General features: G+C 58.9%; 1 protein-coding gene across 1 annotated transcript; it reads right to left on the reverse strand.

Moving 5' to 3' along the window:
• Window positions 1-5,969: 5,969 nt before the first annotated feature.
• KAZALD1 (Kazal type serine peptidase inhibitor domain 1) lies at window positions 5,970-13,104 on the reverse strand. The gene is made up of 5 exons (XM_064464016.1): window positions 13,015-13,104; window positions 10,898-11,498; window positions 9,535-9,695; window positions 7,902-8,049; window positions 5,970-7,706 (listed from the first exon to the last, which is right to left on the reverse strand). The coding sequence occupies exons 2-5, from the start codon at window positions 11,397-11,399 to the stop codon at window positions 7,621-7,623; spliced, it is 897 nt and encodes a 298-aa protein (XP_064320086.1). The 5' UTR covers window positions 11,400-11,498; window positions 13,015-13,104; the 3' UTR covers window positions 5,970-7,620.
• Window positions 13,105-15,405: the final 2,301 nt, after the last annotated feature.

The following is a 15,405-nucleotide window of genomic DNA, read 5'->3' on the forward strand; positions in this document are numbered from 1 at the left end:
TCTGGCTCCTCCATCCTTGGGCAGGACAAGCAGCAGCATCCCTCCCAAAATGACTGCAAGGGAACTACTGTTCCCATCCTGCAACGGCTGCAGCCCAGTGGCTGATAGTTTGTTAGCTACAGGCGTGGGGGCTTCAATCCACTGCCTGCAGCTATATTCACAGGACACCCCAGACCAGGGCTCCCAAGACCCAAGAGGGTCCCACTGACCCCAGACAAGATGCAATAACAGATTCCACCCACTCCCCACCCCCATTTTTTTTTTCCTCCTTACCTGAGCTCTCCTGGCAGGAAAGGACTAGCTCCAGCAGATGCCCTGCAGAGATGCTGAACAGCCACCCCAACCCTCCATCACATACAGCAACATGCAGCTGCAAAGCAAGAAGGGCATGTGGGAATGGGAGATGCTACTTCTGCCTCTCCTCCCAGCCATGTCTGGGAGAGGGAGGTCATGAAAAGAGAGGGCTCAGGCTGTGCTTTGGATGTAGGCATTCAGCCAAGTGAATTTTTGGGGTGTTCACTAGTCACCCCAGTTGCTGTCCATGCTCCCCTCCCTCATTCCCAAACAAGCTGGGCCCAGGCAGCTGGGGAGGCTGCTGATGGGTCCAAGTAACCCCCAACCCAACAGGGCTCAGTAGCTGCTCTGCAGAGACTCCATCACTCACACTTTCAGGCCTGCCAAGCCAAAGGCACAGTAATTGCAAGCCAGATACCTCCCCACTTCCGAAACAGTATGCTCCAGCAGGAACCAGGCACAGGGGCTCCCATTTCCGCCTGCCTCCGGCTGTTACGGAGCAGAGAAGTGACAGAGAGCAGCCCTAGGGCAGAAAGGGCTGCGAGGAGAGACAGCAACCAGCACTCTGATAAGGCAGGTCCCTGCTGAGCACCTCCTTGCTTCCAAGATAACCCGCCCCAGGCGCTCTCCAAAGGGTACCTGTGGTTATGCCCAGGCACAGGTTATTTCCCCTCTCTTCATGGGGTCAAATCCTGGTCCCACACTCCAGCCCCACACAGAGAGGAAAGCCCAGATCAAGGGGAATGGTGCTGGGCACAGGGAGCCAACCCAGGGCATTAGACAAGCACACAAGCTGAGATATAACCAGGACCATCTCGACATACCACCAAGGGCAGGTCCTTCCCCGAGCTGAACAGGGGTGAAGGCCAAAACTCGGGGGGGGGCCCTCCAGCCCACCTTGGGCTGGTGCCACTCCTGATGGCCCCGCCCAGGGATAGTGACCTCAGGGGCACAAGAAAGACACTACGTCCCTTCACTGGATCCAGGTTCAACATCCCACTCACAGCCTCGGTAGTGGACATGCATAGAGTCACATCAGCAGCCCTTGGGCTTTTAAAGCCAGAGGTAGCAGAACTTTCAGCAAACATAGCTGAGAAAAAAGCAGTATCAAGTTAAAGCCTTTTACGGGCTCCACCAGGCACCAATGCTGGCAGAAGCCAGAGGGTGTTACCTAGCATCAATCCCAGTATGAACCCTCTGCTGTCAACACCAGCTAAAGAGCCCGTGAAAGCTACCCCACGCATAGCCCTGCCAGCACTTCAGCCAAGCTAGAGGAAGCAGGCTGCTTGTGTGGCTTTATCTGGCTGGAAAGCCCTCCTTAAGATAGGAGGCTGCTTGCTTCCCTGGAAGGAACTGCAGGTGCCCTGGAAGCCCTGGCTCAGCCTCAGGCTGTTGCTTGGCTGGACGGGGGCAAAGCCCCCCCATCTCCCACTGCCTTAGTGAGGAAGAGACACTCAGTTGTCTAATATAGCAGGAAAAAAGCTTGCATTCAGGGAACTGCCTCTTCTTGAAGCTGTTCCCCCAAGCCCAAGCACATCATACAAACCCCATTTCCATAGGGGACCAGCATAGGCAGTCCCCACACCACCTCTCACCCCTCTTCCAGCTGCTGTGCTGGTCTCTGCAAGATCAGGTACTGGGGTTTGCCAGGACCCTTCCCAAACAGAAAGGGTACTGCTAGCATGCAAGATGAAGGTGAGGAGGCAAAAAAAAACACATCCCTGGAGGAAGCATGAACATTCAAGCACCCAGAGAAGCCCACAGCAGGGACAGTGAGAAAGCAGTGCCAGGTTCCTGCTAAGTGATAAATATCAGATTCTGCCACCTGCTTCACCCCTCATCTGTGCACAGAGGTGCCTCCAGCTCCATTCCTCAGCTGATGCCACCTCCCCACAGAGCAAATGCTTGTCACCAGCCCTTGAGCAGACCCAGGGCCTGAAAGGACATCCATGCAGCACAGACACTTGCTGCAGCACCAGCTCTTGTCGCCCACGCCTTACAGCACCTCACCTTGCACAGACACACAGTCCCTGGGAGCTCAGTTGCCCCCTCTGCCTGCTTTTAAAGGCAGCCCTAGGGGTGGCAAGAGTGGAGCAGGGCAGGGCTGCCCAGGTGGAGCTGAGTTAGGAAGAGATGTGGGTGAGAAATTCTTAGGAGAGAGGGCTAAACCCAGGGCTTTAATCTGCCTTCACAAGCACACTGTGATGCCAGGGCAGAGCTTTGCCAAGGTGCTGTGGGTGGCTGGGCAGCTGTGAGGGGTGTAGCAGGTAGGGTACAGGCAGCAGCCTCGAGCAGGCAGGATTTCACGACTTATCCCTGCCCATGCAATAATACCCATTTCCCCCCGGTCTGGCTCACATCTCCATGCCCTGCCTGGGGTCCCTGCAGTCCCAGCTCAGGGGGCATGTGGCAAAGTGAACCTGGCTCTGCATGCCCCTGCAGCCAGCTCAGCCAGCCTCCCCCCGCAGCCAGCATCTCTCTGCTTGCCATGACTGATACGGGGATCCTGGTGTTTTTATTAAACTCTTTGCTTCCTGTTTTAAGCTTAATAATAAATTGCATGTCACATTATGGCTGTGTTTATTAAAACCCATTGGCGTGGGCTCTACTCTGCAACGGCATTTGAATTATTGAAAGCAAACCCCCGTGGAGACCTATTTGCTGCAAACGCAGGAGGATTTATTTCCATTTTGTTTATCAGATGGCATAAGTGCTGGGTGGAGGCAAGGAAGCGTTCGTGCTCTTTTTATTTTCTCCCTGCACCAGCACAGCAGGGCAAAGAGGTGCTGTGCAGAGGGCACAAGGGAAAATGCCACCCCCCCAGGGATGTGGACAGAAGCCCTGGGTGCAGGTGGTGCTCTGCCCTGCTTCTCTCTCTGGCTCTGGTTGAGTTCCCCACACCTGGCTGCTCTGTGTCTCAGTTTACCCATTAGCAGGGTGAGGTTACAGCGCTGCAAGTTTCCATCCAGGATTGACCAGCATTCAGGGGAACTGGTAGGGTGGCCACGAGGGGTTTTGACCCTTTTGCAGCCCCAGTTTCAAGCACACGTGCCAGGCTAGCAGCTGAAGATCCCCAAGCTCTGCCCCATCCCATCTGTGCCTGCTGCAGCCACCCAAAGCCGGTGTAAGAGGCTGCTCTGGCTCCTTGAGCATCCCGAGGGACAGTTTAGCACCCACGTCCCTTGGGATGGCATCGCCCCTCCCAGGAAGGCAGGGCTGCTGCCAGGGGCAGGGGGAGGGCATGAAGCAGGCAGGGCTGGATTTGGGGGGCGGGGGTGGTCCAGGCGTGCCCAAGCCCCATGTACCTTCGCCGGCCGCCCAGCTCGGTGACAGGGCTCGGCGTGGCCGGTGGCTTTGCCAGGAGATGGCACTGTTTAGCGGCTAATCACGCTGGTGGCCCAAGTCTGGACTTGGGGAGGAAGGCGCAGATGTACCTCCTGCCTGGGCCCGGGGGGCAGGTCCTGGCACCCCCGAGGGCAGGGAAGGACAGGGACAGTATCTTTGTTGGTGGTTCATCTCTATCTTCCAAACCTGGCGGGGTTTCTCTGCAGATCACAAAACCCCGTGGTCTGGCGGCTGCTTGGGGTGCCTGCTGCCAGGTGAGCTCTGGGCAGCACGGGGCGAGGGAGGGGTTGCAAGGGTGGGGGAGGCACCGGAGGTGTCAGGTCAGCTGTTCGGGGAGCAGGACACCCTCGTGTCGCTACTGTGTCAGGCGCTGACCATCCTGTTGGCCTCCTGGCTCCCAGCGGTCCCTGGAGAGGTCTGGGGACATGCACCAGCTGCTGGAGCACTGGGAAGAGCCAGGGCCCTTCCACCAGCCTGCAGCAGGGGCTGGGTGCAGTCCAAATGCAGGTTTGGGGCAGAAAGCAGCTGCTTTGGAGGCTGGAGGAAGGGGGGCTGTTGCACCAGGATTTCCCCCCTAGCACCCAGAGCTGCAAGTACACAATGAGGGTGGCTGAAACACTTGATGGCGGCAGGGCAGTGCCAGCCCTGTGCATGTCCCCACAGGGGCTGGGGTCCCGTGGGATTTTAACCACTGTTTTGGCTCCATCAACGTGTGTCTTCAGCATCTGTTGGGTGCCAGAAGGATGAGCCCCCTGCTTTCTTTGTCCCCTGCCTTGCGGTGACCTCTGGTGCCCAGGGAGGCACCCTCACCGCAATCACCCCGGGTGGCCGGGAGGTGCCGGGGCGTGCCCAGGGCTGGAGGCCACGTTAGCACTTCCCAGTCCAGCTGACCCCATCCCTGACGTCAGCTCAACATCTGGGCCAAGCTGCTGCTATGAGCGCAGGCAGCTGGGCTGGCAGGAGGCACTTGGCCCCCACCACCCCCAGGAAGCAACCACCCCAAAACTTGGTTGGCAGAGAGATTCAGTGCAGCACACTGTTGTGGCAGGATCACCCTGACACCATGCAAGGTTTGGCTGGGTCCCCAGGACCCTCCAGGTGCCCAGAGCTGAGCAGAGCATCTGCTTGAGGAGGGGACTCCCTCCTCGGGGCAGGGGCTGTGGAAAGCATCCAAGCAGCCAGCAACAGAGCTGACCAAACATTTTTAGAGCCAACAAATAACCTCAATTAAGCTCTGTGGCAGTGACCGATTCCAGCCGTGCAGCGATATTGGCTCCTTTAATTTTTAAATGGCTGGAAATGGCCGGGCTGGGAGCCAGGGCGGGGGGACACCAGCCCCCACCATGCCCCTGGGGCTGCACTACTGCCCCTCCTCTTGGATGGAGTGGAGCCCCAATACTGGCTGAGCTGCCACACTGAGATCTGGGGAAACTGGGAGATGCAGCCCCCAGTTTGGTTAATTTTGGCCAAGGGCTCTTGCTCAAGCTCCCCCCTCTCTCAACCACCATGTCCCTGATGCCCTCCCTGTAGGTCAGCAGTGGGAGCTGACAGCATCCCCTGCCAGGTACCTGGGGGTACCACAGGGACCAGGTGCAGAGCTGACAGGGGCAAGGACTGAGACCAAAATGCAGATGCCCGTCTGTGTCCAGGGAGAACATCACCCTGCAGAGTGTGCAGAGAGCCAGGGACAGGGGTCTGACCCATCTGACCCCCACCAGCTAGCCTAGTGCTGTACCCACATCCAGCAGGACCTGGATTTGTGCCAGCACAGGCAGGGCAGGCAAGGGGAGCCTGGTGCTGGGGAGGGTTGGCATGGCAGCCCTGGCCCAGGGCCAGTCCCAGGCACTGGTGGGGAGCCCAGGAGTGGCTCTCGACTGATGAAGTGCCAGGACACTCGGGTTTCCCTGTGGCAGCCTCAGCCTAAGCATGGCCCAGTTCCACCAGCTGATTTGTGTGTGAAATGAGGAGGGGATTGGGATGGGTGAAAATACCCCAGCTTCCCCAAAAGCAGGTTTTGCACCCCAAAAAAGGTAAAATAAAACCCAACAGCACATTTCTGTCGCTGGTCTCTCCCAAACACCCTCCTACACTGATGTAGCAGCCCCAGGAGGATGGTATTATGCTGTTAGATTGGAGGAGAAACTAAGGTACAAGTGGCTTTTGCATTTCCCCAGCTGAGAAGGGCTTTGCTGCCAGGGAGGACAGGCAGCCCAGCAGGCAGGCAGGCAGGCAGGGTGGCAGCACTGCCAGCTGTGCCCTGTCAGGCTGCAGTGCAGGGGCCAGGGCTGGCCCACTCTCACCGGCTGCAGGAATTTTGCTCTACTGCCAACTCCAGACAAATCCCTTTTATTTGCTTGTGCAGGTTTCGATGCTGTAAGTGCATTGTCTGAGCCAGCTTTCAAAAGAAAGGGGGAGCAAAGAAAAAACAAGGGAAGGAGAGCAGCACAACACCTGAGCTGCCAGCCTCATCGTATCCTGCCTGCTTCTGCCTGGGGACTGGCCAATTCCTTCCTCCTGGGATCTGGTTTCCCGGCATAGCTCTGGACCTTCCTGGATCTGGGACTGGGTAGCTGGGAGCCATTTGGCCCACAGGGAGGCTTTGAGTCTCAAAAGTCCTTTAAATACTGCTGGGTTCGGGGGCAAAGCACCCCCTGAGTGGGAGCTCAGCCCTGGGATGCCTGTAGGAAGGGTTCCTGCCAGCCCTCTCCAGACACTGAGCAAAACTCTGTGCTTCCTTCCCACCCTCCCCAAAAAGGATGATTTGCTCTAAAGCAACAGGTCTGGGAGGCAGGCAGGTTTTCTTTAAAAATGGAGCATTTCCAGTGAAAACAGGAGCCTCTCTGTCCTTCCCCAGCCAGGCACAGAGCTGCTGTGCCCCCGCCGTGCTGGCAGGTCTATTGTCACCGGGTGTCATGGGGCACAGGACCCTGGGATGAAGACAGGCAGAGGCAGGATGGGACCTGAACTGATGGGTGCGAAGAGCCAGCCTGATGCTTCCCCACTGCACAGGGGATGGTCTGCTGGGGACCCCTGTCGCCATGCGGGGTGAGAGGGGCAGGACCCATGCCAGGACCAGCTGTGAGCACCAGGATGGGCAGGAGGGCTCCTCAACCCAAGCACCCTCACAACAGACAAGGTAGCATCCACAATGTTTGCACCCTCCTTCACCCCCAGAATAATCCTTGTGGATACAGGACAGTCACCTGGTCTGTGTCGGCTTTGACCTACGTGTATATTTTGACTAACATTAATTGAAATGGCAAAGTAAAGAGCTACTTGGAAGGGAAAACATGAAGTCAGTTAAAAAAGGCCAAAGTGTTTCTGATCACATGGGTGGCTGGGCCAATGCTGTCCAGGGGAACAAAGACAGCACTGAAAACCGCAAGTGTCTGGTTTCCTCAAATCACTACTTTTCTGGTTAAAAACAAACCGGGAAGGAAGGATGTTTCAGCAGCAAGTTCCCCAGGTCCTGGGGAGAAGCCCAGCTGTCCCTGCCTTGAGGGACACAGTTTGGCCCTGGGGGTGACACAGTGGGTGTCCCAACCAGGTCCCAGCCCTCCACTCTGGCTTCCCTAAAATGTTTTGCACAGGAATGAGATGCCCCTGCCCTGGCCTCCCTCTCCCTGGGGGCTGCCTCTACCCCCGGCACCAAGTCCTTGTCACACACAGCATGGCTGTCACCATAGCATCCCACCTGCCACCATGTCCCTGCACAGTGCCAGAGGACAGACCTACCCTGCCCCAGGCAGAGCTGCCCCTGGTCCCAAATATGTGCCACCAACCAGCCAGCATCCCTTCCCCAAGCACCCCAAAGGGATGTGTCACCCTGTCCCCCACCCCCAAAAAAAGAGGCTGCTGTGCCAGGACTGTCCAGAGAAAGAGGTTTAGGCTGGGGTGTGCTTGCTCTGGAGATGTCCCCAACCCCCAGGAATGGTCACCGTGGGTAAGGTGATCTCTCCAGCTGGACATCCAGTCTCCTGGCTAGTAATAGTCCTCCTCACTCCCCCCGTAGTCCTCAGGCATCGTGCGGGGCTTCGGCAGGGAAAAGTCTGTTAGGTTGAGCTGGTCTGAAACAGCAGAGCAGGGACCATGTGACGTTGCCTTTCCCCACCATGACCAAAGCCAAACCGTGCATGGCAGCTTGCTGGGGCATCCCCAGCACAGCCCTATGCATGGGCAGCTCCCACCGTACCAGTGCACCCTGCCCAAACATCCCCTCCCTCGTCCCCATGAGATCATGGGGACAAGAACGTGGTGCTCACCCGGTGTGAAGACAGTCAGGCTGGCTAATGCAACCACCTCCCCGACCCTGTTCCTGGCGAAGCAGCGGTAGGTGCCTTCATCCGTCACCCGCACACCCTGGATCTGGAGCCAGCCCGTTACTTCGTATTTCTGGGGGCCACCTCTGAACTGCAAGAAGGGGTGGATTTTGGTTAGCACTGGGGTGAGGAAAGCCCAGTGTGGGGCTGGAATGGATGGGAAGGGGGATGTAACCCTAGGGAACCTGTCCCCCCACCTAAGTACCACGCTGGGGGCAGTCGCAGACCCCCTGCATGCAGGTCTTCCCCCTTCCCACTACCCAGGGGAGGTGGGGGGAATGGGCATCTTTTTTCCCCTGGGAGGGCCGGAGAGGCCTGTTTTGAGGAGGACCCCACAGATGTGCCCCGGACTCCCAGGTGTGCCCCCAGTGCCACCGGCATCCCTGAATGGTGGGAGGATGCCAGGGTCAGTGCTCTGCAGCGTGGCTGAAACAAGGGGACATCTGTGCTGCTGGCACACTGCTGGGATGGTCTGGGGGCTCGGGGTCATGCTGGGAGCAGCACAGCCAGGGATGGGACAAGGCAGGGCAGGGGAAGCAGCTGAGCTGCACAGGCAGACTGGCAGCACGGGAGGACCGGGACCCTGCAAACTCTGCCAGGGCCTTCACAAAGGGCACAGACAGCCCAGAACAGCTCAGAGAAGCCCTGAGTCCTCCATTTCAGCAGGCAGCAAGGTCCCAGGACTGGTCTGGCACCAACCATGCTATTTTCTGTTTGTCCCCAGCAAGAAATAACATCTTTCTGACCCAGCTGGGCTGCAGCTGTGTTTGCAGGCTGCTATTATGGTGTGGTGACAGGGGGTGGAGGACAGCCAAGTCTCCTCCAGCCAGGCAGGGTAGCCCTGCTTGGGGTGAAGATCCTTGGCTGCACCCTGCATCAGGGTGTGGGGTGATATGAAGGTCAGAAATATGGAGGGGGACCAGCACTTCACCTTGCAACGGTGCTGTGTCCCAAGTGCTCCCCTGGATCTCCCTATGCATCCCATGCTCCCCACCGATGCCTGACTGGTGCACAGTCCCTGTGCCTCTGCCCACACCCTCTAATAGCTGGGTACACCCAGCTGGGCACTGTATTTGTGGCCGGCCACAGGCAGGATGCTGAACGCTGGGTGTGCCAGCCCTGGGAGGGGGGCTCTGCTCCGAGCAGCGGGCAGAAAAGGACAGGGGCAGCCTGCATCTGCTGGTGGGAGCAGAGGATAACCCAGGCTGGAAGGGGCCTCAGGAGGTCTCCTCTGGCCCTGCTGGTGGGGCTGCAAGTGAAGACAGCAGGCAGAGCAAACTAAAGGCAGGGAGGTGGGGAACTGCCTGGTGCAGGACTCTTCAGGTCCTAAAAAATATTCATAAGCTCAAAAACTACTAGAGAAAATTGCAGAGGAGAGCTACGCTGATAGCTCCTACCACCAAGACACCAGCCCTGGCTCAGCCAGTCTTCATGGTGTGCAGGGTCTAGTCACTCCTTCTCATCCCCAGGCATCCAGGCTTAGCCACCCCCAGAGGATGACCATCCTCAGGTCTGGTTGCCCACAATCTCTGGGTCACCCCAGGGCCACGTCCAATGCCATAGGCATACCACTCACCTGGACAGAGATGTGGGGGTCATCTCCAGGCAGCAGCATCTCTGTGCCATCCTTCCTCCACTCAATGGATGCCATGGGGTAGGCGAAGACCTCACAGCCAAAGATGACATCCTGCCCAGTGATGTTCCATGTGTCATAGGGAGGAGAGGTGATCTGGGGCTCTGGGGAGAAGCGACAGGAGAGCAGGATGGCCTTAGAAGAGGTCCTACCCTTGCAAGCCCCGTGGGCTCTCCTGGGCTGGTCTGAGCTGGTCTCCTCTGGGGTGGGAGCATTTGGCTCATGTAAAGATGCTGGGCCCTTTCCCATGCTCTTCTCCTCTTCCACCCATGACAGACCCTCACCTTGCCCCAGAACATGGTCCCTCCTTGCAGCCAGGACTGGGGGCTTCCTCCCCAGCCTCCCTGGACCATGAGGGGTTGCCATCCCTCCTGGTCTTGCTTTTCCTACCTGCACAGTGATGCTCAGGGACACACAGGCAGTGGGAACAGTTCAATAACAGCAACACTACAAAGCAAAGCTCTCCTGCACAACTGGGGCACATTCCTCCTGCAGGGGAAAGGCTGAGGGGCACTCATCCAGCCCAAGGCTGGTGGGGATGAACTTCCAGCCGAACAAGGCCTCTGCCAGCGATTAAGGGAGCCAGCAGGTCCCTAGAAGGATGGAGTGAGGACCAGCCTTCCTACCCACACTTGCTCCAGGATCTGGCCCGTTGCATGAGCCAGAGGTTAAGGGAAGGCCTCCACCTCCAAATATACCTGGGGGAAAAAACTCAAGGACATGATGATCTACAGAAAATAAAGTCAACCTTGAGGCCCCTCAGGCTGTGGTGACAGCACTGGGCAACCTGTGTGGACTGGACGGGCTGGGACATGCTCTCCCCACCACTGCCTGCTCCCCCAGACCTCCACTGGGTTTTAAATGGAAGATGGAAATCATGCAGCCAAGTCAAGCTGACCCAGGTTTCCATTTGCAGGAGGCAGCCACATTTCTCAGGAGCGCCAGGCCAGTGTGAACCCAGTACTGCCGCCAAGATTTCACTAACAATTCCCTGGAACTTCCTCATCTGCTCCAGCAGGACTTGCTGTTTCCCATAAACCCCACTCCCACTTGGCAAAACCATTCCCCGACCTCTCCAGGTGCCAGATCCACAGGGGCTGCCCCAGAGCAGCAGAGCCGGGGGACCTCAAGGAGAGGGACCCCAGAGGGCGGGTACTCTGCACCCAGCCCCTGGTGCTGCCATGTTACTGCAGATGCTGCGTGTTTGCTGCCAAGTGAAATGTTTAAACCAGACTCCCTTGCTATCCCTTCCCAAGAGGTAAAAGCCTCCATCCCGCTGCCTGCACAGCCATTCCTGGGGCACTACCTGACTCGCAGGGACCCTCATGGGCCACGGTGAGGTTGGAGTCGGGGTGGGCATGGGCGACCTCCAGGAACCTGCAGATCTGGGCATAGGTTTTGCCGTCGGAGCCGCAGAGGGCCAGGTGGGAGAGGCAGGTGCACTGGGGCTCGGGCACCTCTCCATGCCGCAGGTCCCCGGCATCCAGCCGGCACTCCAGGTGCTCCCCGCACTTGCCGTAGAAGTGATTGGTGTTGTCCAGGTCACAGATCTGTCCCTCCAGGTTGGCACACTCCCAGCAGCAGTCGCAGGCATCCCGCACCGTGCCAGCCAGGCACCCACGTGGTGCCGGGCACTCCTCTGGCTGGCACTCAGCACAGCCCTCCCCTTCCTCCAGCAGCCGCTGCCAGCCCCGCTGGAGGTAGTCAGAGGTGCTGGGAAAAGCCTGGCCCAGCTGGAGCGAAGCCCAGTGCAAGGAGAGCAAGGAAAGCATGAGGCAGGAGGAGCTTAGGGTCTTGGCTTCAGACATCCTTATGGCAGCTCCTCTATCCTGGTCCCACCATCACTTGGACAGGGATCTCCAGCACTGCTCTGGCCTCCCTGGCTAGAACCAAGGAGCCATCCTGGCCTGCGAGGAGGGAGGACGTGTGTTACCAGTGCAGAGAGCATCTCCCACCCCTCTGGGTCCCAGCTGGTTTGCCCTGAGAGGCAGTGCTGCATGATGTGAAGGGGAGGGTTGGTCCCAGCCCCCCTGGCCAGCCCTGCAGCCACATCCTTCCCACCCTGGGGCTCCCCAACCAGCTCCTGCCCTGAGATGCTGACCATCCTCTAGTGGGATGGGGCTGCTGACCCCAAGCCCACCAGGTTTTATCCTTCTTCCCTGGCAGCCCGGCAGGCGTAGTCCAGCCTGTTCAGACCCCACTGTGGCATGGGGAGCCACAGGGCTGGTGGGGGGCCTGGACAGGCTGCTCCACACTGTCATGACTCAGCTGGTTTGTACCCTCCTGCTCCTCACCTCCTCTCAGGAAGCTGCTCCCAAGCCAGATGCCCCTTTCCTTTCCCCATCCCTTTGCAAGACTCACAAGCGCCTTTTCTTCCCGCACCATCCAGACAAGCACAGTGGAGTGGCTGATCCTGAAGACAAGGGGCATTTTCCATGCTGGAGGCAGCCGGCGGAGAGGAGCCGAGCCAGAAGGATGCTCCCGGTCACACCTGGCTTTTGTCCTCCTCCCCTCCCTGTGCCGTAACCCCTTTTTTTAGGCACCACCTGCCTGAGCAGGGGAAAAAACACTCCCCAAGAAACCTTTGTGATCCCCTCAATTATCACACAGGCAACTGAGGCTGAGCACGGGGGAACTCAGCACACACGTCAGCAATCAGTAGACTGGCAGCAGGCCCAGTGTCGTCAGCCTGTACTGACACAGCAGGGTCCCTGTCCCCAGACCCCAAGCCTCTATTAGCCCCCAGCCTGGGTAAACAGGGAGGCTGATCTGCACTGGGCTTCCCGTCTTTGCTGGGGGAACACATGGGGTCTTGGAACCTGTCCCCAGAGGGGGTGACAATGAACTAAACCGCTTTGCGAACACCTCCCTGGGCCCCTGGTTACACCCTGGCTGCCTCCCCTGAGATGGAGTGAAATTATGGCCCCCTGTACTAGGGCCACCCAGCACGAGTGAGCGGGGCTGGGGAGGGGACCCAGGCGGTGGGGCTGCCCCCTCCCCTCCTGCTGGGAACAGCACCGAAGGGCAGGCTGCAGCCCTCCGGGCTGATCCCCCCACCCTCTGGAGCTCACGCAGCCCAGAGCTGGAGTGGGGTGGTGGGGCTGGCCAGGTCAGTGCGTTACACACATGCAACCCCAGGATAACAAACTGCAAAGCTTTGACCCGTTTACCGAAGATCATCGAGCCCCCCCGGGGTGGAAAGAGGCAGGAGGTCCCTGTGCCAGAGCCCCCCCTCCAGCCCTCCCTACCCCGGGCTGTACGGAGCAAGGCTCCAGCCCCCAATGGATGTGGGGGGCCATGGAAGGGGGGGGGGGGGATAACTACAAAGTTGGTTTCTGGCTCCTCAAGTGCGGGGTCCTGGCTGAGTCCTGGGAAGGGGCACGGGGTCCCCCGAAAGCCACCCCGCCATATGCCGCCACTTACCGGAGGTGCCGGGGAGCAGTTTCGGGGGGCCGCGGGCGGGCGGGCGCCGGTGCGCAGTGGCCGTGAGGCTGCTGGCCCCCGGCTGCTCCGGCACCCGCCGTGATGTCAGCGAAACGTGAGTCCCCCCGCCCCTCTCCGGGCCCGCTGCCCACCCCTGGACTGGGACCCGGCCTGGCCGGCACCCCTTCCCTGCCGGGGTCCCGCCACCCACTGCACCCCGGGCTCTGCCGCTCCGACCCGCCGACACCGGCACCTCCCCGCGGACCCCGACACTGGGGTCACCCTAAGCCGTGTGTGGGGACCTGGGCTGATGCTCAGCTCCATCCATGGGGCAGATGGAGATGAGGGTGCGGGGCAGAGACCAGCTCTGCAGAGGCCCGTGGGGACAAGTGAATGGGAGGGAAAAAGCCTGGGGCAGGCATGGCCGGGGAAGTGGGCAAAAGCATCTCTCAACCTGTAATTTGGGTGGGAAATAGGCTGAACCACTGAGCAGCTCTTGTAATTAAACAGAGAGCTAATTCCTGGGGGACATCTGCACTTACCCCACCCCAGGAGCCAGGTACAAAGCAGGTATTGGGGTGCAAGCAATGCCATTACCTTGGCTGGAGTGGAGCTGTTGGGAGCAGTGGTGGGGCTGCTCCATGCCACAGCAGGGCAAAACCTGCACAGGACTGGGGTTCCAGAGCCCCTTCGCAAGCTGCCTTGCTGCTTCCTGCCTCAGTTTCCCTGGCCATGAAAAACAGGGCACTTGGCATGCCTTTGCAGCACAAACACACCATGTATTTGCATCTTGCTCCCACCACTGTGCTAGGGCATCCCACAGCCCGTTCCCCTCCTCCAGGCAAGGAATTTGTGGGATTTGCTTCCCCGGTGAAGCTCAGGCAAAGCAAATCCATCGCAGGACCCCTTGGAGGATCTGGTTTCCTTCACCACACTGCAAAAATCTGCTTTTGCTTTCCAACACCCTTCTGTAAATTCGTTCCGGGCTCCAGGGCTTTTGCTTGGTCACGTTGAGAATCCAGCCATGGCTAACAATGGAAAATGCGCCAGGATTCAGCCCCCCCTAAATCCACCTTTGCCAGCCAGACCCCCCCCCTCCAGCCCTGCACCGTAGAGGGGGGTTTCCTGCCAGCTCTGCCTGCAGGAGGCTCGCCTCCTGCTCCCCCTCCGCGGCCCCCAGCCCCTTGGCTCAGGGCTGCCTCCCTTCCCGGTTTCCCTTGCCCAGCCCATTGAGTGCACTCCCAGCATGCAGCAAGTTTTTGGGCCATGCATCCATGAGTCCCCCAGCAGCTGGGGCTGCAGCTGCTTTGGGAGCAGGGAAAAAGTCGCAGCTGGGGGGTGTGTGTGAGAGGTTTTCCTACATGCACCCCCAGAGCTGGTTCACAGTCTGAGCAAAGAGGGGACAAGCTGTAGGTGACCCAGCCAGGGGTGCTGAGCCTCCTAGGCTGTCCCCGCCATGCCCCACTTCCCCGCCTTGGGATGAGGCATCACCTGTGCCCTTGGGCATCCCTGTGCCAAGCGCACTCTTGCCTGCTCCTACCCCACACAGGGAGCAAAGCAGTGGGGCAAGTCTGGCCCCAGATGCCACCTTCAGCCCACACAGCTCTGGGCCGGCACAGAAACAGAGCCAGCACTTAAATCCCAGGCACTTCTGGAAAGTGGGGTCAGTCATGGTTCCTCATTGTTTTTTTCTCTTGCCCTTGGCAGGGGGACGAGGGACAGGCCCCAGTATTGCTGTCCTTCCTCACACATGAGGAGCCCAGTCCTGGCTCCTTCACCCATGTGCCATGGTCCTGATGCCTGGCATGTCCTTGTCCCCATGGGGTTACCATGGCCTCTGGGTGGCTCGATTCACCCAAGCATTGCTGCAGCATCTGCCACTGGTGAGGCAGGGAGAGCCCACATCTCCAGACAGAGATCCCCTGGCCAGGGGTGAAATCCAGCCACAGATGCGAGCAGGGAAAGCTTCAGCAGTGGTGCAACACAACCCAACGCCTGGAAGCCATGGGCAGTGCAGTGCAGCACAGCTAAACAAGATGGAGCTCAAACCTGGCAGGTAATTAAAGCTCCTGCTTAATGAGACTACTGAATGTGCTAATAAATAGTAGCAGCCATGAATGAAGGGTGGAAGATCTAACGTGTGCTTAAGAAGGAGTTGTGCTCAATCACACATCAATTCAGTCAGTGTGGCCCCCAGCTGCAACCAGGGCTTGTGGCTCTCGTTGCTGGGAGCAGATCTGGGGGGGGAAAAGGGTGATTGCAGCCCTGCGTGGTCTGGCACTGGGGTAAATCATATTTCTGGCTCCCCACCCGAGCTGGCCAGTTACCCCGCCTTTCTCCTCACTTGCCCCAAGACCAGTGAAGCTCCTGAAATTGGGCTTTGAAGGTGCA

Source organism: Phalacrocorax carbo, chromosome 12, assembly GCF_963921805.1.
Source record: "Phalacrocorax carbo chromosome 12, bPhaCar2.1, whole genome shotgun sequence".
Taxonomy (NCBI): Eukaryota; Metazoa; Chordata; class Aves; order Suliformes; family Phalacrocoracidae; genus Phalacrocorax; species Phalacrocorax carbo.

Bases quoted from the DNA above. Each gene is read 5' to 3' on its own strand.
- KAZALD1 (XM_064464016.1), bottom strand. From the start codon at position 11,399: ATGTCTGAAGCCAAGACCCTAAGCTCCTCCTGCCTCATGCTTTCCTTG. The intron at 8,050-9,534 runs GTGAGTGGTATG...CCCTTCTTGCAG, and splicing joins ACCCCCACATCTCTGTCCAG to TTCAGAGGTGGCCCCCAGAA. The intron at 7,707-7,901 runs GTGAGCACCACG...CTGCTGTTTCAG, and splicing joins CCTGACTGTCTTCACACCGG to ACCAGCTCAACCTAACAGAC.